General features: G+C 36.8%; 1 protein-coding gene across 1 annotated transcript; it reads left to right on the top strand.

Annotated features, from left to right (window-relative positions):
- The first annotated feature begins 22,407 nt into the window (after positions 1–22,407).
- Positions 22,408–25,760, top strand: LOC131079196 (putative pentatricopeptide repeat-containing protein At1g68930). Its single transcript, XM_059213488.1, has one exon. It carries the CDS (start codon positions 22,770–22,772, stop codon positions 25,347–25,349), a length of 2,580 nt encoding a protein of 859 aa, XP_059069471.1. The 5' UTR covers positions 22,408–22,769; the 3' UTR covers positions 25,350–25,760.
- The last annotated feature ends 1,761 nt before the right edge of the window (positions 25,761–27,521 follow it).

Here is a 27,521-nt window from a genome sequence, read left to right as displayed (position 1 = left end):
AATTACTTGTTAAGTCTAGGATTTTATAAAAATGATGTTGACTCTAACATATACTTTAAGTTAGCTAATGATGAAATGCTAATTCTAGTTCTATCTATGGATGACTTATTTCTTACTTGTAAAGATGAACTTATTATTAGATGCAAGAAAGAACTAGCTTCAGAATTTGAAATGAAAGACTTAGGTCTAATGCATTATTTTCTAGGTCTAGAAGTATGGCAAAGATCTAACGAAATTTTTCTAATTCAAGGAAAGTATACTATTGACATTTTGAAAAGATTTAGAATGGTGGATTGTAAACCTATGTCTACTCCTATGGAATCTAACTTAAAGAAGTTAAGTGTTTTGCAGCTATCTGGTTTTGCAGATCCATCAGAGTACCGGCAGTTGATTGGATCACTAATGTATCTAGTTAACACTAGACCAAACATATGTTTTGTTGTGAATGCTCTCAGCCAGTTTATGAGCATGCCCAAACATGTTCATCTTGTTGCAGCCAAGCACATCCTAAGATACTTGCGAGGTACAGTTGGTTTTGGGCTGAAGTATCCACTTAACACTTCAATAACCTTGGAAGGTTAATCAGATGCAGACTAGGTTGGAAGCGTCAAAGACAAGAAAAGCACCTCCAGTATTTGTTTTAACTTGGGATCTGCATTGATCTCTTGGGCTTGTAGAAAACAATCCTCAGTTGCATTGAGTACTGCTGAAGCTGAGTATATTGCAACAAGTGTAGCTTCTAGAGAAGCAGTGTGGCTTCGTAAGCTTCTTGTTGGGTTGTTTGGTCAGCCTTGGGATCCTACAGTTATTCATTGTGATAATCCGAGTTGTATCAAAATGTCTATCAATCCAGTGTTTCATGACAAGTCAAAACATGTGAAAACCCATTATCATTTCATTTGGGATATGGTGCAAAGAGGTGCTATTCAGTTGAAGTATGTCAGCACTGATGACTAGGTTGCAGATATTCTTACCAAGACTCTATCCAAAGTGAAGTTTGTGTACTTTAGGGACAGACTCGGTGTTGTGGAAAATGAAACCCTAATTGAGAGGGAGTCTCAATCTCAATGATACATTGTGTTATATCAAACCACCCTCTGTGGGCAATGTAAGTTGGTATTGTAATCTTCTCAAGGAGAAGTGTAATTATTAACCATCCTCTACGGGCAATGTAAGATGGTATTGTAATCTTCTCAGGGAGAAGTGTAATTGTTAACCATCCTCTGCGTGCAATGTCAAATGGTATTGTAATCTTCTCAGGGAGAAGTATAATTGTTGACCATCCTCTGTGGGCAATGTAAGATGGTAGAAAAGATCCTCTCCACCCTTTGCGGGCAATGTAAGGTGGATCCAGTCTATGCTTGTGTGCAAGCTGGAAGATTATATTATGTAGTTCCATTATATGCTTATGTGCAAGATGGAAGACTACAATATTTTGATTATGTAATCCATCCTTTGCTTGTGTGCAAGATGGAAGATTATGGTTATCCTCTCCTCCCTAATTAAGAGGGAGTGTTGTTTGTAATTAGGGTGGTTGATTCCAATTGCCTTGGGCAACATTGGAATCCACCTAAGGGGGCCAGCCCCTTCTCCAACACATAAGGGTTGGGCCCTATACCTCACGCCATCTCCATGCTACACTAAATCCAAACACGCCATCATGATAGGGCCAACCCTATCCTAAACATTTTGCATTAAACAAATTAAATGAATTAAATAAATTAAAAGGTTTTAATTTATTTGGCAAGCCGACATGTTAAAGGGGTTTGCTCCACATATAAATAAGCATAAAACCCACATCATGACTCACTCATTTCAGTTTTCATTTCATGCGAAATACATATGACTGGATAATGCGAACTTCAGGGAGAAAGACTACATCTGGACCTACAACAATTACCTCTGCTACATTAGCAATTTAGATCTTCCAGTTGAGGTGTGAAATCCATCATTAGAAGTCAGCGAGCTTGGTGAAGATAGAGTGAATTCCTTGAGGGTCTACAATCTGGGTTAAAGGAGCAGCAAAACATCAACAACCAACACACATGTGACAACAAACTAATCTGTCATTCTTTTTGTGACAACAACATCTGCCTCTACAAGTTCTTGAGATAAGTGTTGTAATGATTACATAACCATAATCCATAATCAGATTTGAGGATCTTTTCTAGCTGGGTTTTTCCTCCTAGGAGGTTTTCCCAGCGTAACTGTGTCTTGTCTTTATTTCATTCTCTTTCTTTACTATGCTTAAATATGAAAACTATAAATCTCTAATCTAATTAATCTAATTAGTAAACAAATTCTGATTTTCTGAGTTTTAGTTAATCTGAAAGTGTTAAAATCAACAATTTTGAAACCCTCTAATACTTTAATCAAACTATGCCTCCTTTGACCATCTAGAAGGCATCATTGACTACTCAAACCTAGAACAACCAACAAAGTGCAAACCTAGAAAGAAACCAACTAAACTAGGCATATACTTGACTCAACCTAGACTCTAATCACACACATTGGACCCTCTTTGAGTCCTTATTGGAAATCTGACTTGGCTAAGGTCAGTACAAGTCAAAATTGAAGAAGGACTATTAGCCTAAGTCCTAGGTGCTCCTACACCATTCTCCCAAACAAACAAAAAAATTAAGTCACCTCTTTTGGGATCAGATTCTGATCAATGCCTAACTTCTTGAACTCTGTCTCAGGCACCCATGTAGCCTCTGCATCATCCATACCCTGCCATTTAACTAGGTGCTCCCAATAAGTTTGTTGTCTTGTCTTTTTTGCGACCCTTGAACTCATTATCTTCTCAGCTTTTGGACTTGGTTTTTCTGGCATTTGAAGGTTATATGCATCATTTGCTATCTCTGTTTGACTGTGATCTGAATCTGGAATTGGCCCTTTGTAAGCCACTAAATCTGCTACATTGAAAACTGGTGACAATCATTTTTCACTTGGTAGGCCCACGTTGTATGTATTTTCTCCATACTTGGCTAAGATGGCACATGGACCCAACCTTCTCATCTGCAACTTATTAGATATCCCTTGTTGCAACCTTGCTTTGTTAAGGTGCACCATGACAAGATCTCCTACTTGGAATTGTAGGTCCTTTCTTTTCTCATCAACCTTTTGTTTGATCTTAGTTGTGTTATCTTTCAATACTTGTTTAACTGATTCATGTATCTCTTTCATAGACTGAGCAAAATCTTCAGCATATCCACTCCTTGTTGCCGCATTCCCTAAGTCTCTTAATTCAAGAATACCCCTTGGGTGAAGACCATAGATCACCTCAAAAGGGCTCTTGCCTGTGGTTCTATTTATGGTACCATTGTAAGCATATTCAGCTTGTGCCAACACTTGATCCCATGTCTGACTATATTCCTTGGTAAGGCACCTCAATAGGTTTCCTAAGCTCCTATTTACCACCTCGGTCTGTCCATCCATTTGTGGATGGTATGTAGACCCAAAAGATAGATTGGTGCCAAGCTTTTTCCAAAGTGTTTTCCAAAAATGACTCATAAACTTTGAGTTCCTGTCTGAAACAATGCTCATGGGCAATCCATGTATCCTTGTCACTTCCTTAAAGAACAATTGAGCAAAATGACATGCATCATGAGTGGTCTTGCAAGGTACAAAGTGGGCCATCTTACTAAACCTGTCCACTATGACATAAATGCTATCAAATCCCTGCTTTGTCCTTGACAAACCCACTACAAAGTCCATACTAATGCACTCCCAAGGTCTATTTGGTATGGGAAGAGGTTGGTATAAACCGGCATTTGAAGATGTGCCCTTGGCCTTTTGACAAACAATACAAGTTTCCACATACTTCCTAACATCTTGATTCATCCTAGGCCAATAGTAATACCTTTGGACTAACTCTTGAGTTTTGTTGACTCCAAAATGACCACTAAGACTACCATTATGCTTCTCTTGTATGAGATTTTCTCTTAATGAACCTCTAAGCACACAAAGTTTCCCTCCCTTAAACAATAACTCATCTTGCAAGGTGTAATCAGAAAACTCACTATGGAAATGGTTTTGATACTCTTTACATACCTTATAAGCATTGGAGAAATCTTCATCACCCTGGTATAGGTCTTTAAAACTATCAATACCTATGCTTCTTAACTGAATTTCTTGGACTATCAAGAGTCTCCTACTCAATGCATCAACAACCCTGTTTAGTTGACCCTTTTTGTGCTTGATTGTAAATGTGTAGGCTTGCATGTATTCTACCCACTTCATGTGCTTGTGACTAAGCTTGTCTTGTGAGTTTAGGAAGCTTAAAGCTTGATTGCCTGTGTAGACTGCAAATTCCTTAGGAAGGAGATAGTGTCTCCACTTCCTCAAAGCCTATACTAATGCATATAACTCCAAGTCATATGATGAGTATTTCCTCTTAGCATCACTTAGCTTCTCACTATGAAAAGCTACTGGTCTTTCTTTCTGACTTAGGACAACACCTATTGCAACATTGCTTGCATCACATTCCACTGTGAAGAGTTTCTCAAAACTAGGCAATACCAAAACCAGTTGAGTGGCTATCCTTTCTTTCAAGGTTTCAAAACCTTCATTTGCTTGTTCATTCCATTGAAACTTTGCCTTCATTCCACCTTTAATAGTGTCCAACATTGGTGCATATATAGCACTGAATTGCCTAATGAATTTCGAGCTAGACCATGGAAGCTTCTCACCTCTGTTGTTGACTTAGGAGTAGGCCAATTTACTATGGCTTCAACCTTGCTAGGATCCATATTGAGATTTCCATGTGACAACACAAACCCAAGATAAATCAGCTCCTACTTCATAAATTCACACTTGTCCAAGTTCATGGTTAGCTTCTCCTCATACAATCTTTGCAGTACAATTTGCAAATGCTTAACATGATCTGCCTTATTCTTACTGAAAATGAGAATATCATCTAAATATACCACCACAAATTTATCTTTGAAGTCCTTCAACACCTCATTCATGAGCCTCATGAAGGTGCTTGGGGCATTTGATAAGCCAAATGGCATTACTAGCCATTCATAAAGACCCTATGTTGTCTTGAATCTTGTTTTCCATTCATCACCCTCCTTAATCTTAATTTGGTGGTATCCACTTTTAAGGTCAATCTTGGTAAAGTATTTGGCTTCCCCTAAACAATCCATTAGGTCCTCTATTCTAGGAATTGGAAACCTATATCTAATGGCGATCCTATTTATAGCCCTAGAGTGAGTGCACAATCTCCAAGTACCACCTTTCTTTGGGGCTAAGACAATAGGTACAACACAAGGGCTAATGCTTCTCCTAATTAGGCCTTGGTCTAAAAGCTCTTGAATTTGTTTAGCAATTTCAACATTTTGTTGGGGAGTCATTTTGTAGGCCGCTTTGTTAGGTAGGGATGCTCTAGGTATGAAGTCAATTTGATGGCTTATGGCTCTTATAGGAGGTAAGGTGGCTGGTTGTCCATCACTCACTATCTCTTTGAACTGTTTCAATAGGTCTTGAACCTCTATTGGCAAATCTGGTTTCTCCTTCTTATCTTCCTCTTTAGGTTTCATCACTAATGCAAACCCTATTCCTTCACCTTCCTCAAGTGTCTTCAAGAACTGTTTTTCACTCACCAAAAGGACATTAGGAACTGTTGCTCTCTTTTCACCTTCCTCAAGGATAGATTGTATCTTGAATGTGACTCCATCTTTCTTGAATGAATATTCATTCTTTGCTCCATCATGAATAGCTTGTCTATCAAATTGCCATGGTCTTCCTAATAGAAGATGGCATGCATCCATGGGTAGGACATTGCATAGCACTTTGTCCTTATACCTCCCAATGGTGAAATCCACCCATGTTTGCTCATTTACCAAGACATGTTGGCCTTTATTCAACCAAGTGACCCTATATGGGTTGTTATGAGGAATCCTTTGCAACTTGAGCTTACTCACTGCCTCTTCTAACACAATGTTGTCTATTGACCCTGAGTCAATTATCACCTTATAAACTTTGCCAATGATCTTGCATTTGATTCTAAATAGTGATCTCCTTTGGCTATGCTCTTCCTTGACAGGTTCTTTGATCAAAGTTCTTCTTATCATTAAGTTGTCACCTACCTCTGATTCTAAAACCACTTATGAGGTCTTACTACTTGAAGACTCTTCTTGAAGGTATTTTACCCTTCTCTCACCACTCTATGATGAAGATCCCTTCTCTGGACATCTATATGCTGGATGACCAAGCTGATTGCAATGGTAACATTTCGTTGAGGCAAAATATGATGAACCTCTACCTTGTCCACTAGTTCTTCCTCTATTTCCACTGTTTGACCCCCTCTACTAGATCCTCCTATACTTGAACCAACTTCTTGCTACTCAGTGAGCTTAGAGTCACCTTGTGTTCTTTGCTCTGAATTTCTTCCTCCAAAGCCTCCCCTATGGCCTCTATTTTCTTTTCCTCTACCTCTGCCCCTGCTACTACTTGAATCATGTTTCCTTTTCATTTTTTCTTCCACTTTAAGGGCAAGCTGATAGCATTGATGTACTATCTTTGGGCTCAATAGACTGATTTCCTCTTGGACATTCCATCTTAGTCCATTTAGGTATCTAGCTACCTTAAGACTTTCTTCTTCCACAACATGAGACCTAAGACTAAGTTTTTGAAACTCCTTCGTATAAGCACTTACATCAAGGTCTTTTTGTCTTAGATCTGCACTTCATAGTCATCAGGGAGATAAGCTTCTTTGATTTTGACTAACATCCCTTTCCAAGAAGAGACGGGGGTTTTACCCTCTTTCTTCCTCTCATCTTGCACAAATTTCCACCATGTGAGAGTGACTCCCCTCATCCTAGACTTGGCCACTTTGACTCTTTGAGCTTCAGTTATGCCTTCACATTCAAAATGGTTCTCCATGCCCTCTATCCATTCTAGAACCACTTCTACTTCCATCTTACCAGTGAACAATGGCAATCCTTCTAGTGATTTACCACTCAAGGCTTTCAATGCCTTTAGGAAAGGTTCCTGTTCCAAAATAGGATTAGGTTCAGGCACTTTGTCTTCTTCTGACACCTCTTTACCCTCCCCTTCTACTTCTTCAACCTTTACCAACACTTCATCTGCCTTTGTTTCGCTTTCACCAAGCTTACCTTCCAATTCTGCCAATTTTTCCTTCAGGAGCCTATTCTCTTCCTCTTGATCATTCACTTTATTTGCCAACTCTACATTGGTCACCATGTTGTCTCCAACTGACTCTTCCAATTCTAAGGACATCAACTTTACCTAGCCCAAATCTTATAGGCTCTGATACCAATTTGATAGGGTTTACCTAGCTTGCTCACACTTCTCCTATTGGTGTTGCTCAATCCACCAACTCCACTAGGCCTTGCTATGTTTCAAGACCTCCTAGTCCTTCTCAAACTCTGCCAGGACTATTGATTTGTCCACCATAAGGTGACATTCAACAAGTGTCTTCACTAGGGCCTCTATCAATTCTATGTTCTTCACTAGTTCTCAATCCTTCAAACTAACATTTTGTCACTCTCACCCCCAATGTTGTCATGTGTTTTGCAGAGGTGTGGAGGTGTTCATTCAACGTGGAATTTGGCCAACAAGGTCCATATGTTTTATTGCTAAACTCATCTTCCTTATCGATTTCAAGAAAATGCTCGAAAAGAGGGCTACTAGGAAAGAGCCCCAATTAGGCCTCCTAATCCGGTTTTTTAGGATTTTTTTGGTCATACGGTCCAAAAGACCCTGCAAAGAGTTTTATGATTCTTCAATCACTCATTGAACCCCAAGAGATTTTGTTGGTTTTAGACCCCCAAGTGTCCGTGCAATGCCCTAACCCAAAAATGAGGTTTTGCTAGGGTTTCAAAGGCTTTTAGGACTGTCACTGTTCAACTTTGTGAAAATGCCATCAAATGGATTTGTCAAAGCTTCTCCTTTCATCTGCAACATTGTATGGACCTAATGAACAATGCCAAATGCTCAGGTTAAGGTTTTGGTTTCACCCCTACAATCTTTTGTCATTTTTTCACCTTGTCTTTCCTAGCCGCGTTGCAACAGGTCTCGCCTAGGGCAAGGTGGCAAAAATAGTAAACTTCACTTCCAGAACTCCTCCCTGCATATTTACAATGTAAATTAGGTTGCCTACCATGTCCCAACAGGCCGTGATGATTGCACGGTGGGATTTTATGGGGCAACCATTTTTCAGTGATATGCTATTTATAAGCCAAAACTGGTTGTTCGAAAACAAAACAGTAAAAGAACTAACAAAACCTAATTACAAAGCATGAAATGGATTGTATGACACTAGAACACACTAGAGAAAAATAACCCAAGTTTGGATCAATGGATTCAGTCCATTTGTATTCACTATTTAATGCAAAATAAGACAAAAACAGTAATAACAATCTGAAAAATGAGTGGTTTTCGATTGTCAATCACAATAATCAATGCCTCCAACCTTGGTATCCGTACAAGAGAGGGTTTAAATAGTCTTCCCCACATGTGGAGGCATCTTAGGTCAATGTTTGAACCCTAACTCCACCGCTAAGCTCCTTTTAGGACCAACTTCTCATGACAACTTGAAAAGTTGTCATGACAACTTTTACAATTTTCCACATCTTGTCTTTCTAACTTAGGCAACCTATTACAAATCATTGCTAACTTCTTTTTCAACATTTCTAAGGCTATTTTGAACCCCTCTAATACTTTAATCAAACTATGCCTTCTTTGACCATCTAGAAGGCATCATTGACTACTCAAACCAAGAACAACCAACAAAGTGTAAACCTAGAAAGAAACCAACTAATCTAGGCATACACTTGACTCAACCTAGACTCTAATCACACACATTGGACCCTCTTGGAGTCCTTATTGGAAATCTAACTTGGCTAAGGCCAGTACAAGCCAAAATTGAATAAGGACTATTAGCCTAAGTCCTAGGTGCTCCTGCACCACATTGGCTAGTTGAACACCAACACTATTCTATGTGTTTTGCTTTCCATCTCTCCAATTCACGATCAACCCTCCAAAGGATAATGATGAAGACAATGTTCTCAATGGGTGGGAGTCAATTGAGAATTCTACCTAAACTGATGTTTGAGGGGAAATTAACGATTAAGATCCTCCTTTGTTTGGCGTAGTCGTGATTGCTTAATTGTAATGTTAGGCTTGACTCTTTTGCTTTTATAGTTCTATTTTAGAACTAGACCCTTGAATTAGACTTATAGATGATAGCCATCTTTTTTTTATAAATCTTATAATCATTTTTTTATAAAATTAATACAAATAAAATAAAATATAATATAAAAAACATTTGAGTAATTTCCTTATTATTATTTATAAAATTTAAATTTCTTACAAAGATTAATTAACATGTTATATTTTACATGTTTTCTTATAATTGTGTAGTATATGCGTGTATTTTATATATATATATATATATATATGAGACAAAAGTAGAAAACAATCTTGAAAAGTTCATCTAAAAAAGAGTATATTTACAAAATTGAGATTCTCCTATCATATTCAGAGGGACGTGCTGCAGAGTCTGCTTGTCATCCCTTGAATAGCAATGCTCTGCCATTGCTTGTTTTAAAGGTATGGAGGAAATTTTCTTGTATAGATTTTTTTAGGAGGATCTTCTCCTGCCATGGCGAGTCTTCGTATCTTGCGCGAACTGCACCAATAGTTTTCAAGAGGACATGTAGATTTGACAATAATCAAAACGTTGCCATTCTCCTGTATGTATGTTGGAAGTTCTCAACTGTTTCTGTAGTTTTGAAAGTTGGCGCTACTCGACAGTTTACCTTCGAAAGTTTTCATATTCTTGAAACTTGCTACAATCATAATCATAAAATGCCATTGACATCCACTACAGCATTATGTTGACGAGCGAGTTGAAGGAAGCGCTGCGCATTCTGCTTACTACACATAACCCCCCTGAAGACTACTCTACATACCTTAAATTATTGAAGACGTGTATTCTCAAGAACGCGCTTGCACAAGGGAAAAGAGTCCACTCTTTCATCGCTCACAGACGATTTGCATTTGCTACGAGCACAGCTTTTTTTAATAAGCTTATTTACATGTATGTCAAATGCGGAAGTTTGATTGATGCTCGTAAAGTGTTTGACCCCATGAAAGAAAGAGACCTCGTCACATGGAATACAATTATTGCAGCGTACAGAAGACATGGATACCCTCAAGAGGCAGTCACACTGTTTCACCATCTGCAACAAACAGAACTCCAACCGGATCGGTTTACATTTGCCAGTGTACTTCCCGCCTGTGCCAAAATGGGAGCTCTGGAACAGGGTATAGACATCCATAAAAGCATCAAGGATAGAGGACTTTTGTCAGATGTTGTTGTTGCAACAGCCCTTGTAGACATGTATGCAAAATGTGGAAGCATAGACAAGGCACGTGAACTGTTTGACAAAATGCCTATAAGAGATATGTTATCATGGACTACAATGATTGCAGGGTATGCACAAAATGGTGGAAACATAGACAAGGCACGAGAACTGTTCAACAGAATGCCTCAAAGAGACGTGTTTTCGTGGACCGCAATGATAACAAGCTACGCACAAAATGGATTTGTTGAAAAGGCTTTAGAAACTTTTCAGCAAATGCAATTGGCAGGCGTAAAGCCAGACTCCAGAACCATTGCCAGCATCCTTCCTGCCTGTGCCAAAATGGGAGCTTTGGAACAGGGTGTGGACATTCATCAAAGTATGAAGGCTGGAGGAATTTTATTAGATGTTGTTGTTGCAACGGCCCTGGTAGACATGTATGCAAAATGTGGAAGCATAGACAAAGCACGTGAACTGTTTGATAGAATACCCCAAAGAGATGCGTTTTCATGGACTGCAATGATTGCAGGCTATGCTAAAAATGGTTTTTTTGAAAAAGCTTTAGAAACTTTCAAGCAAATGCAATTGGCAGGTGCAAAGCCAAATTCCACCACCTTTGCCAGCATCCTCCCTGCCTGTGCCAAAATTGGAGCTTTGGAACAGGGTATCGACATCCATCAAAGCATAATGGAAAACGGACTTTCACAACATCCAATAGTTGGAAATGCTCTAGTAGACATGTATGCAAAATGTGGCAGCATAGATAAAGCATGTGAAGTGTTTGACAGAATGTCTCAAAGAGATGTTATCTCCTGGAATGCGATGATTGCAGGATATGCACAAAATGGATTTGTTGAAAAGGCTTTAGAGAGTTTCAAGCAAATGCAATTGGCAGGTGTAAAGCCAAATTCCACTACCTTTGCCACCATCCTCCCTGCCTGTGCAAAAATAGGAGCTTTAGAACAGGGTATGGACATCCATAAAAGCATAATGGAAGGGGATCTTTTGTCAGATATTATAGTTGGGAATGCTTTGGTAGACATGTATGCAAAATGTGGAAGCATAGACATTGCACACGAACTGTTTGACAGAATGCCTCAAAAGGATGTCATCTCATGGACTACAATAATTGCAGGATATGCACAAAATGGATCTGTTGAAAAGGCTTTAGAGACTCTTAAACAAATGCAATTGGCAGGTGTAAAGCCAAATTGCACAACCTTTGTTTGTGTTCTATCCGCATGTAGCCATGCAGGTTTAGTGGATGAGGGCTGTACATACTTCAATCATATGATTAACCCTTATTGCATTACACCTAATACTGATCTTTATGTGTGCATGGTTGATCTTCTTGCCCGTGCTGGCTATCTTGAGGGCACCCTAAACTTTATCATAAAGATGCCAGTTAAACCTGTGGCGGCTGTGTGGATGTGTTTTCTTGGTGCCTGTAGGTTACATATGAATGTAGGCTTAGGAGTATTTACAGCGATGCTGCTTTTTGATTTGGATCCTGAAAATTCTGCAACTTATGTTCTTCTCTCAAACATCTATGCAGATGTAGGCAGGTGGGATGAGGCTCAAATGGTAAGGAGATTGATGAAAGATAGTGGAATTAAGAAGATTCCTGGATGTAGTTGGATTGAAGGCCAAGAAATGGTACATGCTTTTTGTGTGGGAGATAGGTCACATCCACAAACACAGATAATTTATCCAAAGTTGAAGAAATTGGCTTTGGAGATGAATACATCAGGGTATTTTTCAGATTCAAGACATTTACTCAATGATGTGGAAGAGAAGCAAAAAGAATTCTCTCTTCCAGCATAGTGAAAAGTAAGCAATTGCATTTGGTTTGTTAAATACGTCCCAAGAAAAACTGTAAGAGTTGTAAAGAACATTATGGTATGTGTTGATTGCTATACTGCAAGGAAATTTATCTCCATGATTGTTGGAAGAGAAATTCTTGTGAGAGATGCAAAACATTAGTACTAAACAAGGAGAATGTTCTTATGGGATTATTGGGAATGCTAAATGAAGCAATCTGAAGAATAGGTTTGCACTATAATAATGTGCCCAGAGTCAGAGCTGCAGATAAGGTTTTATGTACAGTTGCTAGAAAGTTTTTTTTCTTTTTCTTTTCTTTTAGGTCTTTGGCAATCTAGACCATGCTGCTGGTTGCGTAAAATTGGAGGGATAAAGTGCAGTGCAGATCACTGCTTATACACACTGTTGGGTTTGTGTCAAAGACTTGTTTTATGATAACATAAGACAAACACTTCATTGAATTGCCTTCATGCAGCCTCCATATGTATGGAATGAAAAGCTGGAAGGGGGAGAAAAAGGTAAAAAATAGAAGGCGAGGAACACTTCAAGTAATTGGAAAGATGCTTGACTAGTAGGAGATCGGAGAGGAGGGTTCACAATTGCTCTAGCCATTTTATATGGTTATTTTGTTTGGATTAATCATATTATTTCTTTCTTATATCAAGATAACCTTTTTAGTTTAAATTATCTGTTTGAGATTCAATATGTATTTTATATAAGTGAATGAAGATCTTGTCTTATTAGATATTTACATATTATTTCACATCTCTTTGTTTGGTGAGATAACAAATAGATTTGTGAACTCACAATAATCTAATTTTAACCCGATAAATTATTATAATCTAACGAAGTGTGCTGCTCAAAATAATAGATTGGATAGAAATACATATTTGGTAGAGCTAAATAAATGTATTCAAATATGCTAGAATATCATCAAATTAAGCATATATAATTTTGCTATAACAATATGTTGCCACTTGAAATATAAATTCTTATTGGATAAATAAACGAAAAATGTTACACAAATACAATCTCTAAATGAGATTGCCTTGAGACACGTAAAGGAATTTCATCCTCAAATCTCTAACTCTAAGGGTTTTCATCATTGAATTGATAGTTGAACACAAAGCTCAATATATGGCATGTGAAAATGGGAATAGTCTTAAAGGTAACCAATCAACTCGTAGGGCACAAATTTCAGTGCCCCATTTTCCCTCTTAAAGATAGAACTAAAATAGTAATAAGGCTCTTTAATCAAAATATCCCCCACTTCTACGAATACCACCTTGTAACACATTTTGAATGAGTTTTCATAGAATATATTATGAAGACACTACCAAGCATCTTGGGAGTAGCAATTACTAAAAATCCACACCCCCATAATTTATTATGTGATAATTATTTATTAAATATTTTATTGGTTACTTTTATTTCCCTAAAACATGGCCCCTTTAATTAAAATATTTGTATATCCTTATCAAAAAATAATGATAGGGCCTACATACATTAATTAATTATAAAAGGACATTACAATTCTACCTTCTTTGAGATTGCATTATCATTAGAAATGTAGAGTAAGCTATTTGAAAATATTTGATCCCTCCTATATAACATCTTTTGTAGGTAGGTTGCTCCAACAAACATGTATTAAGTGATTGTTCTATCCCCAACTTCTTGATATGTGTATCAATGATGGCATCTAGCACCAAAATGAGCTTCCTGTAATCATTCAAGGGAAACAAATCGGTTGGTAGTGTAATTACATTGTCCAAGTACACTTTTGAGGCAAGACACATGGAAAATGTTGTGAATTCTATTGTTTGCTAACAATTCCAAGACACAAGAAACTTCACCACCCTTCTCACAAATCTACAATGTCTATATTTGTAAGTTTTGAGGTTTTCAACCCTATGTCACTTAATGGAAGCTTTCCCATGAGGATACAACATAGAAAAATCACGTCTCTAGCATCAAAGACCTCTCAATGTTGTGTTGATATGCATAAAAAATTCATTGATTTTGATCCCAATAGAGATGATCTTTGAGTGATTTGAAAATTTCTTGCTATGGTCTACCAATTCACTAGCTATTAGTACCCTTTTATCAATAAACACCGAATCCATAAATGTTAGTGCATCTTATCTTATTTGGTTATCAATCTCTCTAGAATTTTGTAAAATCTCAATGACATTATGTTAAGTGTTTTTTTTGTTTTTTTTTCTCGCTAACCCCATAAGCCATTTATTTCATGGGGGGAGATAGGGTTCACACTAAGCTCGGTTCCTGCAATGAAGTGAAGAAGGATAATGCTCTTTGGAATATATGTCATGAGGATGACACTACTTCACATATTGAATGAATGAACATGTATGATCAAAATCTCTCAATTCAATTTATTGATTCCTAGAATGAGAGACATGTTCAAGTGGGAGGTGTGAGCTTTGAACTCAATGTAGAGATTGTTTGTAAAGTTACTATGATAAGTTACCATGTGAAAAAAATTGACGGTAAAACCAGACTCCTAACAATGAGAGTATGAAGAAATTATCCAAAGAAGGCAAAGAACATGTCAAATGCTAAAATGGAATCATTTGCCAAAAGCTTCCAAGGTCATACGACTAGATGTTGGATTCTCATAAAATACTTTCCCCTTGAAGGGCATTTTAAGTGTTATTATTACTACCACTTTTCTCTATTGAATATGTTGGCATTATGGATGAATTGATTATATGTTGCATTGATGTCAACACTAGTTGTTATGGTTGGTTACCGACAAACAGGTTTTGGCTACCGGTAGAAGATCTAGTGTTACCGACAGAACAGACTATCTGTTGGACACTTCCGACATGTTTGGATCTATGGAATGTGACTGGTTACATGTGGTACGTGTTTCTGGAGCATGTCTTGGTCAGTTGGTATTGACTTGGTAATCGGATGCTATCATACACTCTTGTAAACCCTTACTGATATTGGTTTAAGGCTCTACTAGCAGAGCTTTCACTAAGGAATCTTGACAGGATGCATAATTGGTGTTGGTGCGGCTTCTAGATGGATTTCAAGATGCTGAAGATGTTCTTTGATTGTGCTTCAACAGCTTGAAGACATTGCTTTGGCGTGGTGGACCTAGAATAGGTTCGGTATCTATCTAGGTTATGGACCAGTGTCATGCTAACATGTACTCTACACATTACCGGGATGTTTCAAGATGATTTATGGATTTGTTATTGTTGTTTTGGTCTTAAGACGACATGGCATATCATTGTAATATGGATTTATGTAATGATCTTATTGTAACATCTTTTAGGTGGGCGACCTAATTGGTTTAGGACTTAGCGTTTACATATAAAATGATGTAAGAACTCATTGTAGATCGTGGGATGGGAATAAAAAGTGTTTGTGGTTGTGGAATGTAACATCATATGCGAAGGAGATTTGGTTGATCATAGGTGATCAAATTGGGATTAAGGAAGAGGTCAAAGGCCTCCAGTATTGAGCTTAACCGTGACTGTAATCAAGCATGGTAGATGTTATTTCTGGCAATTCATTATTCTAGATTGTTGTCCATTTATCTTGAGATGGTTGTTGCCTCTCTGTAGTCAATGAGACTCTTTTGTAATGAGAAGTACGCTCTAGGCAGTGTGCCTTCCTGCATGTGCAGGCCCCCTCATTGTAACACATACTTTCTGTAGAAGTATCATCTGACTGTGGGTTGGCTTCCCACCGTGGATTTTCCTTTTCCGGGTTTTCCACAAACAAATCATGGTGTTATGTGGCATGGTTGATTTGCATTGATTATCTGTTTAATTGTTAAGTTGCATTGTTTATCGGTATCTGTTTCTGCTCTATCGGTACTTAATCTGGTTAAAGGTATGGGATATGGAAAATTCAAATGGAGACTCATCTTAGATGTCTTGGCAAGGATAGTTGGGAGATCACTAAGAAAGGATACACACCTTATGATCCGGCATCTGGCAATCCTGCTCCTGCAGACTTGGACAAGAATATTGAAAATGATTGCAGAGCTAGAGAAGCTCTCTTGTGTGCACTTATTGATCAACAAATCATGGGTTAACTAATAAATCATCGGCAAAGGTTATGTGGGACAAATTGCAAACTCTGAATGAAGGTGATCCTTCTATCAAAATTGCTAAACTTGACGGTTACCGAGTAAGATATGAAAAACTTGAAGATGGAAGATAATGAAAGAATTATTGTGTTTATGGAAAGAGTAAATGAGATTGTTATGGGAACTTAATGTTGTGGAGGATTTCTGAGTGGAGATGAAATAGTTTCCAAAGTCTTGAGAGCCCTTCCACCGGCTTACAAGATGAAGGCACTTGCAATTAATGAGTTGAGAACAATAGCTAACTCTTCAGTTAACAGAGACATTCTAATTGGGAAATTATTTGCTTTTGAGCTTGAAGAATTTGGATCTTCTGGAGCTGTAAAGTTTGAACCTGCTTTTCATGCATCATCATCATCATCTACCAGCAAAAGTGATTGGAAAGTCTTATATACAAAAGAATTGGAAGACATGAGGAAAGAAGATGAAGAATTTGAGCAACTTGAAGCCTTATTTGCTAGAAGAGTACCTAAAGGTCCGACAGGAAGTAAGTATGAAGGAAAAACACCTTTTAAATGTTTTGCATGTAATAAGGAATGCAAGGTTTGAGGAAAGAGTTAAGAAATCATTTAAGCCTAACCAGAATAGATATAGATTCAAGAAAAGTAAACAATGCTACATAGCGGATGAGGAAGGAGTAAATGATGACTCTGGAGATGAACTGGCAGAAGACTCTACTGGTGGATCTGACAATGGAAAGGAATGGGTGTTCTATGCTTTGAAGGAAGATGAATCGGAACCAGCTATAAAAAATGAAGAAAAAGCCCTAGTAGCAAAAGTTGAAGATAAAGATGAATGGGTAATTGATAGTGGATGCTCAAATCATATGACTGGAGATAAAGGAAAATTTCTATCCCTGCAAGAATACAATGGCGGTCAAGTCAGATTTGGAGATGACAAAGCATGTATGATTAAAGCTAGAGGTATTATTTCTTTGGATGACAAGCATAACACTGATAATGTCTATTATGTAGAAGGTTTAAAGCATAATCTTTTGAGTGTTGGTCAATTGGTGGACAAGGGTTTCCAACTTCAGTTTAAAGATAGAAAATGCAAAATCATTAACAAGACTGGTTTGGAGACTGCAACTGGTATTCAGACTAGAGGTAATATCTTTCACTTGAACACTGGTGATAAGACATGTTTGATTGCTCATATTGATGAGAGTTGGTTATGGCATAAGAGGTTGTGTCATGTTAATTTTGATTGTATTGTTAAGAACAGTTCAACTAAGGCAGTTAGAGATATACCTAAGATATGAAGCCTCATAATCCGGTATGTAAGGAATGTCAATTGGGAAAGCAAGTTAGAACTTCTTTTAAGAGCATACATGATAAATCCAATGATGTACTTGATTTGATTCACACTGACTTATGTGGTCCAACAAGGACTAGAAGCTTTCAAGGTGATAGGTATTTCATGTTGATTAGTGATGACTATTCTAGGATGATGTGGGTGACTTTTCTTAGGGAGAAATATGAAGCCTTTGAGAAATTCAAGATATTTAAAGCAAAGTTTGAAACAGAACTGGATTGAAAATCAAATGTCTAAGATCAAATCATGGTGGTGAGTTCACTTCTCATGAATTTAATAGTTATTGTGAGACAAATGGAATCAGGAGATAGTTATCTGCACCTAGGACTCCTTAGCAGAATGGGGTGGTGGAAAGAAAGAACAGAACCATTTTGGATGCAACAAGATCTATGATGATGGAAGCCAAATTGTCTCATATCTACTAGAGAGAAGCAATGAGCACAACAGTCTACACATTCAACAGAGTTCACATCAAAGGTGAAACCAGTAAGACCCCTTATGAATTATGGTTTGGACATACACCTACTGTTAAATATTTTAGAATTTTTGGAAGTAAATGCTATATCAAAAGAGATGATTCAATTGGAAAGTTTGATCCTAGATGTGATGAAGGGATATTTCTTGGTTATTAAATTCAAAGAAAAGCATATAGATGTTATAACAAAAGATTGCAAAAAATTGTGGAAAGTGCTAATGTGAAAGTGGATGAGCAGTACATAAATCATTCTATAATATATGACAGGGAACCGATAGTGGAAATGATCATAACTGAACCGACAATGCCTCAACCGGTATAGGAAACTAAGACAGTTACATCGACACAATCAGAGAATTCAACTATGACTGATGATCAGAGCAGTGAACCTTAAGTTCAGAAGACACCAAGGTATGTAAGATTAAATCATTCTGAAGATCAAATCATTGGAGATAGGAACAAGGGAGTTATGACAAGAAGAAGAGTGGCAAATGAAGAGGTATGTCTTATTGCTCAAATTGAACCAGCATTTGTTATTGAAGCTTGTAAGGATAAACATTGGTTAAAGGCTATGAAAGATGAATTAGATCAGATAGAGAAAAATGAGACTTGGTCTTTAGTTCCCCGACCTAAAAATAAGAATGTTATTGGAACTAAATGGGTTTTTAGGAATAAACTGAATGAGGATGGTCAAGTTGTAAGAAACAAGGCTAGATTGGTTTGTAAAGGATATTCTCAAATGGAAGGAATTGATTATGGTGAGACATTTGCACCTGTAGCTAGAATTGAAGCTGTGAGACTATTTCTTGCCTATGCAACTTATACGAATTATAAGTTTTATCAAATGGATGTTAAATGTGCATTTTTGAATGGTGAACTTGAGGAAGAAGTTTACATTGAGCAACCTGATGGATTTTCACTTACAGATGATAAAGATATGGTTTGCAGATTGAAGAAAACTTTATATGGTTTGAAACAAGCTCCTAGAGCTTGGTATGCAAGGTTGGATAAATATGTTTTGAAGCTTGGTTTTACTAAAGGCAATGCTGATAGTAATTTATATTATAAGATCACTGATAATGATATTCTGATTATTGAAGTATTTGTTGATGATATCATTTTTGGAGGAGAAGATAAATTGTGGATGGAATTTGCTAACAATATGTAGAATGAATTTGAAATGTCCATGATAGGTGAGATGAGATTTTTCTTAGGTTTGCAGATTTCTCAAACTGACAAAGGCATTTTTATCTGTCAAACTAAGATCTCATTGTAGATAATGGGATGGGAATAAAAAGTGTTCGTGGTCGTGGAATGTAATATCATATGCGAAGGAGATTTGGTTGATCATAGGTGATCGATTTGGGATTAAGGAAGAGGTCAAAGGCCTCCGGTATTGAGCTTAACCGGGACTGTAATCAGGCATGGTAGATGTTATTTCTGGCAGTTCATTATTCTATATTTTTGTCCATTTATCTTGAGATGGTTGTTGCCTCTCTGTAATCAGTGAGACTCTTTTTTAATGAGCAGTACACTCTAGGCAGTGTGTCTTTCTGCATGTGCAACCCCCCTCATTGTAACACATACTTTCTACAGGAAAGTATCATCTGACTGTGGGTAGGCTTCCCATCGTGGTTTTTCCCTTTCCGGGTTTTCCACGTACAAATCATGGTGTTATGTGGTATGGTTGCTTTGCATTGATTATCTGCTTAATTGTTAAGTTGCATTGTTTATCGGTATCCGTTTGTGCTCTACCGGTACTTAATCTGGTTAAAGTTTATTGTGTGGATTAAATGTTATAATCTGTTAACAATTGATTCACCCCCCCGCCCCCCCTCTCAGTTGTTCACTGGTTATCCTAACAGAATAACCTTCAATATAAAATTTTAATGATTTTCCCATTCTTCGTTCTCTTGTTATTAGATAATTTAATCAACAAAGCTAGGGATTTTCTCTCCAAAAACCCTAATAAGCTAGTCATCTCTTTACACCAGGCCTCATTTTATGCCTCTACCATTTTCATTTTTTCCTTTGTCCAACTAAGCCCATTCAAATTTATCTTGTGGAAAAATTGCTCCCTTGCCTTCCTAGCATTGATAAAGGTCAAAAACACCTCAACTTCATGTGGCCCTTTTCCTAGCTCCCTACCAAGGATGATAAGGTGGTGGAAGACTCCACCAAATCCAAAGCTAAATCATATGTGCAATACAATCACCCTATCATTCTCTCTAATACCAAAACCAAGACCTAGGAGAATTTTCTCTCTCAAAATTAGCTCCCCAAGTAAATAGAACTCTAACAAGGGTTTGATAAAAAAAGCATGCAAGTGAATCAATAAAAAGTAAAGGAAAAATGTAGAAGATTCTAATAATTTTTTGGATGAGAAAGTGCCAATTTTTTGGCATGACCTATTACCCCAATTGATAAGAAAATCCAAACTTGAAGGATAGGGTGTGACCTATAAGTAGGATATTGAAGCCACGAGTGTCAAAAGATCAATTAGCTTGGACTTGTTGCAACAAACTAATCTGAAAGACAAAGAAATTTTCAATGATTCCTAGTAGGAAGATATTTTTGAAGATGCAAAAAAAATGTTGGTAGCTCATTTGAGCCTTGTACCCTAATATTTTAAGGTAATGACTTGTTTAATGAGATGAATGTGCCTAGTTTTGACTCAAAGATCGAGGATTCACCCAAAACCCTCTATATGAACACCAACCCCTCAAGCCAGACAATATTGTGATCGAGGATTCCCCTAATGTCTCGAAGATAGATCAATAATAATGTGATATTTGTTCCTAAATTGTGAAGGAGATGGAGAAGATTAAGACTAAAATGGAAGAGTTAGAGAAAAACGTGAATATTATGACAAGGTTCAACACCAAAACTATGCATAGGTATGCCACCATTCTCTTGATTCTATAGGATTTAGTGTTGAAGAAGCATGGGAAAGATGTTGATAACTTGGAAAAATATGGTGAAATGTATAAATTCCTCACTGAGGATTGGGGAATTATTTCCCCTTAAGTTGTTTCCTAGTTTCTCGTTGTTTTTGTTTGAGTTTTTGTTGAACTCATACTTTTGATAAACTATTAATGTGTTGTTAATGTGTGTTTTTTTGCCATTCTTGGGCTAGTTTTTCTTTTCCATATGTGATTCTTTTGTATAGGGATCATGACCTTATTTCTAGTTTATTTCAATAAAAAAACATTAAATGTCGTCAGCAATATTTGTTATTTGAACTTTCTTTTGCCATCTAATTCAAGGTTTGTATTGATTTACATTTGTAGAAATCCAAAACTATTCAATGATATTGGATTCCATTTCTCCATATGTTACAATGATTGCTTTCATATATGAGATCATGCATATTCAATAATAGAATATTATTGAATTCCAATGTACATTGATGATCCATCTTAATAAATGCAAATAAATGTCCATTTATACAAGCGCATTGCAATAATTCATGATAACATGTACAAAGTCCACTTGGGACTAGGGCGCAAAAGTGGGCTAGTCTATTAGATTTTGAATTTTGAATTTAGGTGGATCAAATTCATGAGGTAGACCTTGTACACACCAATCTAACAAAGGACAAGAAAGCCAATAAAAATCATATCAAACAATAAATTATGAGGATGAGTGCATGGATAATCAAGGCAATTAAGGCAAATACACTAAATGTGTGAACTCATGACTAGGATAAAACAATAAGCAAAGAATGACATGTGGATACTAGGATAGTGTTATTTCTCAAATCTGTACACATTAAATCCTAAAGATTTGTCATTACTTATGCTCAGATTCAATGGGAGACTTGGTCAATGAACGAGAGATTGTTTGCACCTATTTCCCCTACACTTTAGATTTTGTCAAACCTAGGGTTGTATTCCCTTATTATAACAACAGATAGAACTAGGTAAAATATATGATTATGCACAAGAGTATCAATAGTCATTATATACAAGTAACAAAATAGACTTAAAATTGAATAGGAAAAGTAATAACATGTATTTTTCACTATTAAATAATAAAATAATCTTAGGTATATCAAAACATATTCTATAATGACAAAAAGATACAAAATATCATGTTATGATCATATATGTAAAAATTGAAACACAAACAACATATTTCCAAAAAAAACTAAAACCATAAAACAACTCTTACATAATTAATATAAAATAAAATAACTCAAAACCAATATGTTGATTTCTTAATAATTCTGTATATTTAATTTAATAAAATTTAAACAATTTATTTGAACTAAAATTTTAAACTCAAGTATTTTACTAAGAAGTCTATTTATTCAAGTATTTTTCCTTACTAGATGTGTCAATGCAAAAGGTCCGCAGATATCATCGCTGTACAGGATGTCAACACAGAACGAAATGAGCTAAATTTTGAGATTGCCTAGAGATTCTATTACTTTCTCATTCCATGCGATTCTCGTTCCTTGCCCACCTGCAATCTTGAGTTTTCTAATGGTGAGAATCAAGTATGAATTGTAGCTTTTAGGACTGGAATTTCAGAGTACTGAAAACGTTTTCAACTGTTAAATGTTTGTTCAATTCTGAAAACTCTCAGGCTTACCACTGGCAATGTCATTGTGATATATGTAGACTGAGTAACACTGCACATTTTCCACGCTCCACCCACAATCATAAAATGCCATTGCTTATCTCAATCTCACAGCATTATGTTAGAGGCGACGCTGCAGGTTCCGCTTACTACACACAACCCCCCTGAAGACTACTCTACACATCTCCAATCATGGCAAACCTGTATTCTCAAGAACACGCTTTCACAAGGAAAAAAAGTTCACTCTTTCATCCCTCACAGGCGATTTGCATTTACTACACGCACAACTTTTTACAATAAGCTTATTCACATGTATGTCAAGTGCGGGAGTTTAGTGGATGCCCGTAAAGTGTTTGATCACATAAAAGAACGAGACATCGTCTCCTGGAATACAATTATTGCAGCATATAAAACACATGGGTTTCCTGACGAGTCAGTCGCATTGTTTCACCATATGCAACAAACAGGTCTCCAACCAGATCAATTCACATTTGCCAGCGTACTCCCTGCCTGTGCCAAAATTGGTGCTTTGGAAGAGGGTATGAGTATCCATAAAAACATAAAGGATAGAGGAATTTTGGCGGATGTTGTAGTTGCAACTGCCCTGATAGACATGTATGCCAAATGTGGAAGCATAGACAAAGCACGTGAACTGTTTGACAAAATGCCTGAAAAGAATGTGGTTTCATGGAATGCCATGATTGCAGGATATGCAACATGTGGAACGATAGACAGGGCAGTTGAATTGTTTAACAGGATGCCTCAAAGAAATGTGTTCTCGTGGAATGCCATGATTGCAGGATATGCACAAAATGGATTTGTTGACAAAGCTTTAGAAACTTTCAAGCAAATGCAATTGGCAGGTGTAAGTCCAGATTTGACAACGTTTGCTAGCATCCTCCCTGCCTGTGCCAAAGCGGGAGCTTTGGAACAGGGTATGGGAATCCATAAAAGCATGGATGATAGAGGAATTATGCCAGATGTTGTAGTTGCAACTGCACTGGTTGACATGTATGCAAAATGTGGAAGCATAGACAAGGCACGCGAACTGTTTGACAAAATGCCTCATAAAAATGTGGTCTCATGGAATGCTATGGCTGCGGGATATGCAAAATGTGGAAACATAGAGAAGGCACGTGAACTGTTTGACAGAATGCCTCAAAGAAATGTGTTTTCATGGACTGCAATGATTGCAGGCTATGCACAAAATGGATTTGTTGAAAAGGCTTTACAAACTTTCAAGCAAATGAAATTGGCAGGTGTAAAGCCAAATTCCACAACCTTTGCCAGCATTCTCCCTGCCTGTGGCAAAGTGGGAGCTTTGGAACAGGGTATGGACATCCATCAAAGCATGATAGAAGGGGGGGTTCTGTCAGATATTATAGTTGGAAATGCTCTGGTAGACATGTATGCAAAATGTGGAAGCATGAACAAGGCACAGGAATTGTTTGATAGAATGCCTCAAAGAGACGTGGTCTCGTGGACTGTGATGATTGGAGGTTATGCACAAAATGGATTTGTTGAAAAGGCTTTAGAAACTTTCAAGCAAATGAAATTGGCAGGTGTAAAGCCAAATTCCACAACCTTTGCTAGTATCCTCCCTGCCTGTGGCATAATGGGGGCTTTGGAACAGGGTATGGACATCCATCAAAGCATAAAGGATAGAGGACTTTTGTCGGACATTGTAGTTGCAACTGTCCTGGTAGACATGTATGCAAAATGTGGAAACATAGACAAGGCACGTGAGCTGTTTGACGTAATGCCTCAAAGAGATGTCATCTCATGGATTGCAATGATTGCAGGTTATGCACAAAATGGATTTGTTGAGAAGGCTTTAGAAATTTTCAATCAAATGCAAGTGGCAGGTGTTAAGCCAAATTCCACAACCTTTGCCTGTGTTCTATGTGCTTGCAGCCATGCAGGTTTAGTGGAACAGGGCTGTACATACTTCAATCACATGAGTAACTCTTATTGCATTACACCTACAATTGATCATTATGTGTGCATGGTTGACCTTGTTGCCCGTGCTGGCTACCTTGAAGACACTTTAAAATTTATCATTAAGATGCCAGTTAAACCTATGGTGGTTGTGTGGATGAGTTTTCTTGGTGCCTGTAGATCACATATGAATATAGGCTTAGGAGTATTCATAGCGATGCTGCTATTTGATCTGGATCCAAAAAAGGCTGCAACTTACGTTCTTCTCTCAAACATCTATGCAGAAGCAGGCAGGTGGGATGAGGTTCAAATGGTAAGGAGATTGATGAAAGATAGAGGAATTAAAAAGATCCCTGGATGTAGTTGGATTGAAGACCAACAAATGGTACATACTTTTTGTGCAGGAGACAGATCACATCCGCAGACACATGAGATCTATGCAAAGTTGGAGAAGTTGGCTTGGGAGATGAAGGCAGCAGGGTATTTTTCAGATTCAAAACATTTACTTAATGATGTAGAAGAGGAGGAAAAAGAATTGTTTCTCTGTCACCATAGTGAGAAGTTGGCAATTGCATTTGGTTTGTTAAACACACCCTCTGGAACAACTATTAGAGTTGTTAAGAACCTTCGGGTATGTGCTGATTGTCACACTGCAACAAAATTTATCTCCAAGATTGCTGGAAGAGAAATTGTTTTGAGAGATGCAAACCGTTTTCACCATTTTAAACAAGGAGAATGTTCTTGTGGAGATTATTGGTAATGCTAAAAGAAGCAATTTGTTTGTTTTGAGTATTTGACAATCTAGCTCATGATATTGGCTTCCTAAAATCAGATGCATAACTGCTCATAGACATTATTGGGGTATCTATCAAAGATCTGTTATATGACAACATGAATATTTCATTGAATTGTTTTTATGAAATTGAAAAGTTAGGGGAGGTGGAGAAAGGGTAAAAACAAAAGGTGGGAAACTAAGTAAATGAAAAGATGCTTGATGAGTAGAAAATGGGAGAGGAGTGTTCATAATTGTCTTTCCTATTTTGTATAGTTTTTTTGTTTGGATTAATTTTATTAATTTGTTTTCTTATGTCAAGGTAATTATTTGAGATTAAATTACACATTCTCGATTTAGTATGTAATTTTATGTAAGTGTATGTAGATTTTGTTTCCATATGGTTTGATATTTCTAATGCTGTTTCACATCCCTTTGCTTGGTGAAATAGCAAATAGATTTGTGAATTCAAAGACATTTTTAATTTGATTTATTTTCAATCTTTTTTATTTTAATAAAAAATAAAAAATTATATTTATAAATGAATAAGTAAAAATAATAATAATTGTGTTTATGTTGCAATTAGCAATTGTACATGGCACTTGAAAAACTTGCTTAATTAAAATTATAAATTGGTGTTAGAGAGAAGAGAATACCATTTATAGCTGTAGAAATGAAATCATAATGTATATGGTATTGGAATCACACATTGATGCTATTACAAAATTGTGGATAATGAAATTTATAAATAAATACTAATCAGATGAGAGTTTAAAAGTGGTTGGGAGAGCTAAATAGGGCATTTCTTAAGTGTTTGGTGTGACAATAGGTTAAACAAGAGGAGTTCAAAAAGGCTTGGGGCTATAAGAATTTTAGAGAAACGTAAAAGGAAACATCTATAAGATTAAAAATAATATAACAATTATATTCACAATATGGTCAAATTGATTACTTTATTCATGTGCGGCAAACCTAATAAAAGGAAATAAAAATAAAATTCCATTTAATAAGACAAGAATTGAATAATTTTGTATTAGTTGTATGCCTAACAAATGCTAGTAAAAAATAAATTCTATATACAAAATTTAATGTTTGTTTGTAGTCCTTAATCACAACTATATTAAGAATATTGAATTTTTGTATTTATTTCATCTAAAAAGTTTTTGATCAAGGATCAAAACAAATTTTGAAGGGACCTAAAACCCTAATTACAAAATGTTGCTAATAGCAAAAACACAGAGAAAGGGCAGCCTAGCAATAGAAAAAAACCAAAAGAGACCAACTAACAACAAGAGAACTAATTAAGATTCTTTAAGACCTTGACAGCTTCAGCTTCAAGCTAGGACATATTCAAAGCCATTTTCTTGATATCTTTGACGTTTTTGTCAGCTTGGTCAACAACTCTCTTCAAGTTACCATGAGTTCATTTACAAGGACCCTTCTCCTCATCGGACAGTTGTTTTCCTTTATCAGTAGAATCCACTTCCACCACTTGTATCTTATTTTGATGCATTTTCTCAAATTTGTATGCCATGGTGTTCATGCTATCCGCACTGTTCTTGATAACCTTATGACTAAAGGAAAACAAAGGGATGATATTGTCATTGATGTGCTTGATTTTAGACTCTAGGCCCTTAATTCTGCCCTCATAATCCAATTTCATATTCTCAACATCTTTGACGATCTTCTACAAAGAGGCAACAATATTTCTCCCTTCATTCTCATCCCAAAGAGCCTCCATTCTCTTCTCCAAAGTGTTGCTGATAGCTTGCAACTTGAGATGGATATCCTTTATTTCATGGAAGACCCACTTGTTCATTATGAAATTATCCAATGTCACATTCCTTGCAATACCTAGGAAATCATTAGGGATCTCCTGCTCCAGATTAAGAAGGGGTAAGTCAACATTCAAGTCTTGAGGGAAAGGGGTTCTACCTTCTCTATCAGTAGCAAGCAAAGAATTTCCTAAAACACTATGAATAGAGGGGTCATAATCCTCCTTCCTAGCATAAATAGGAGAGACACTTTTCTTCTTGATAACTTTCTTCCAAACTTTAGGAAGTTTGCCCTCCCACACCAGAGAAACATGCTCAGAATTAACGTATGTTCTCCAAGCATTCTCCTCTAAAAACAAGTTGTCTAACCCCTCATTATTAAAAC

Source organism: Cryptomeria japonica, chromosome 10 (genome assembly GCF_030272615.1).
Source record: "Cryptomeria japonica chromosome 10, Sugi_1.0, whole genome shotgun sequence".
NCBI lineage: Eukaryota > Viridiplantae > Streptophyta > Pinopsida > Cupressales > Cupressaceae > Cryptomeria > Cryptomeria japonica.
The sequence above is the reverse complement of the archived record's forward strand: the minus strand, read 5'-3'. Positions and strand labels throughout refer to the sequence as shown.

Bases quoted from the DNA above. Each gene is read 5' to 3' on its own strand.
- LOC131079196 (XM_059213488.1), top strand. From the start codon at position 22,770: ATGTTAGAGGCGACGCTGCAGGTTCCGCTTACTACACACAACCCCCCT.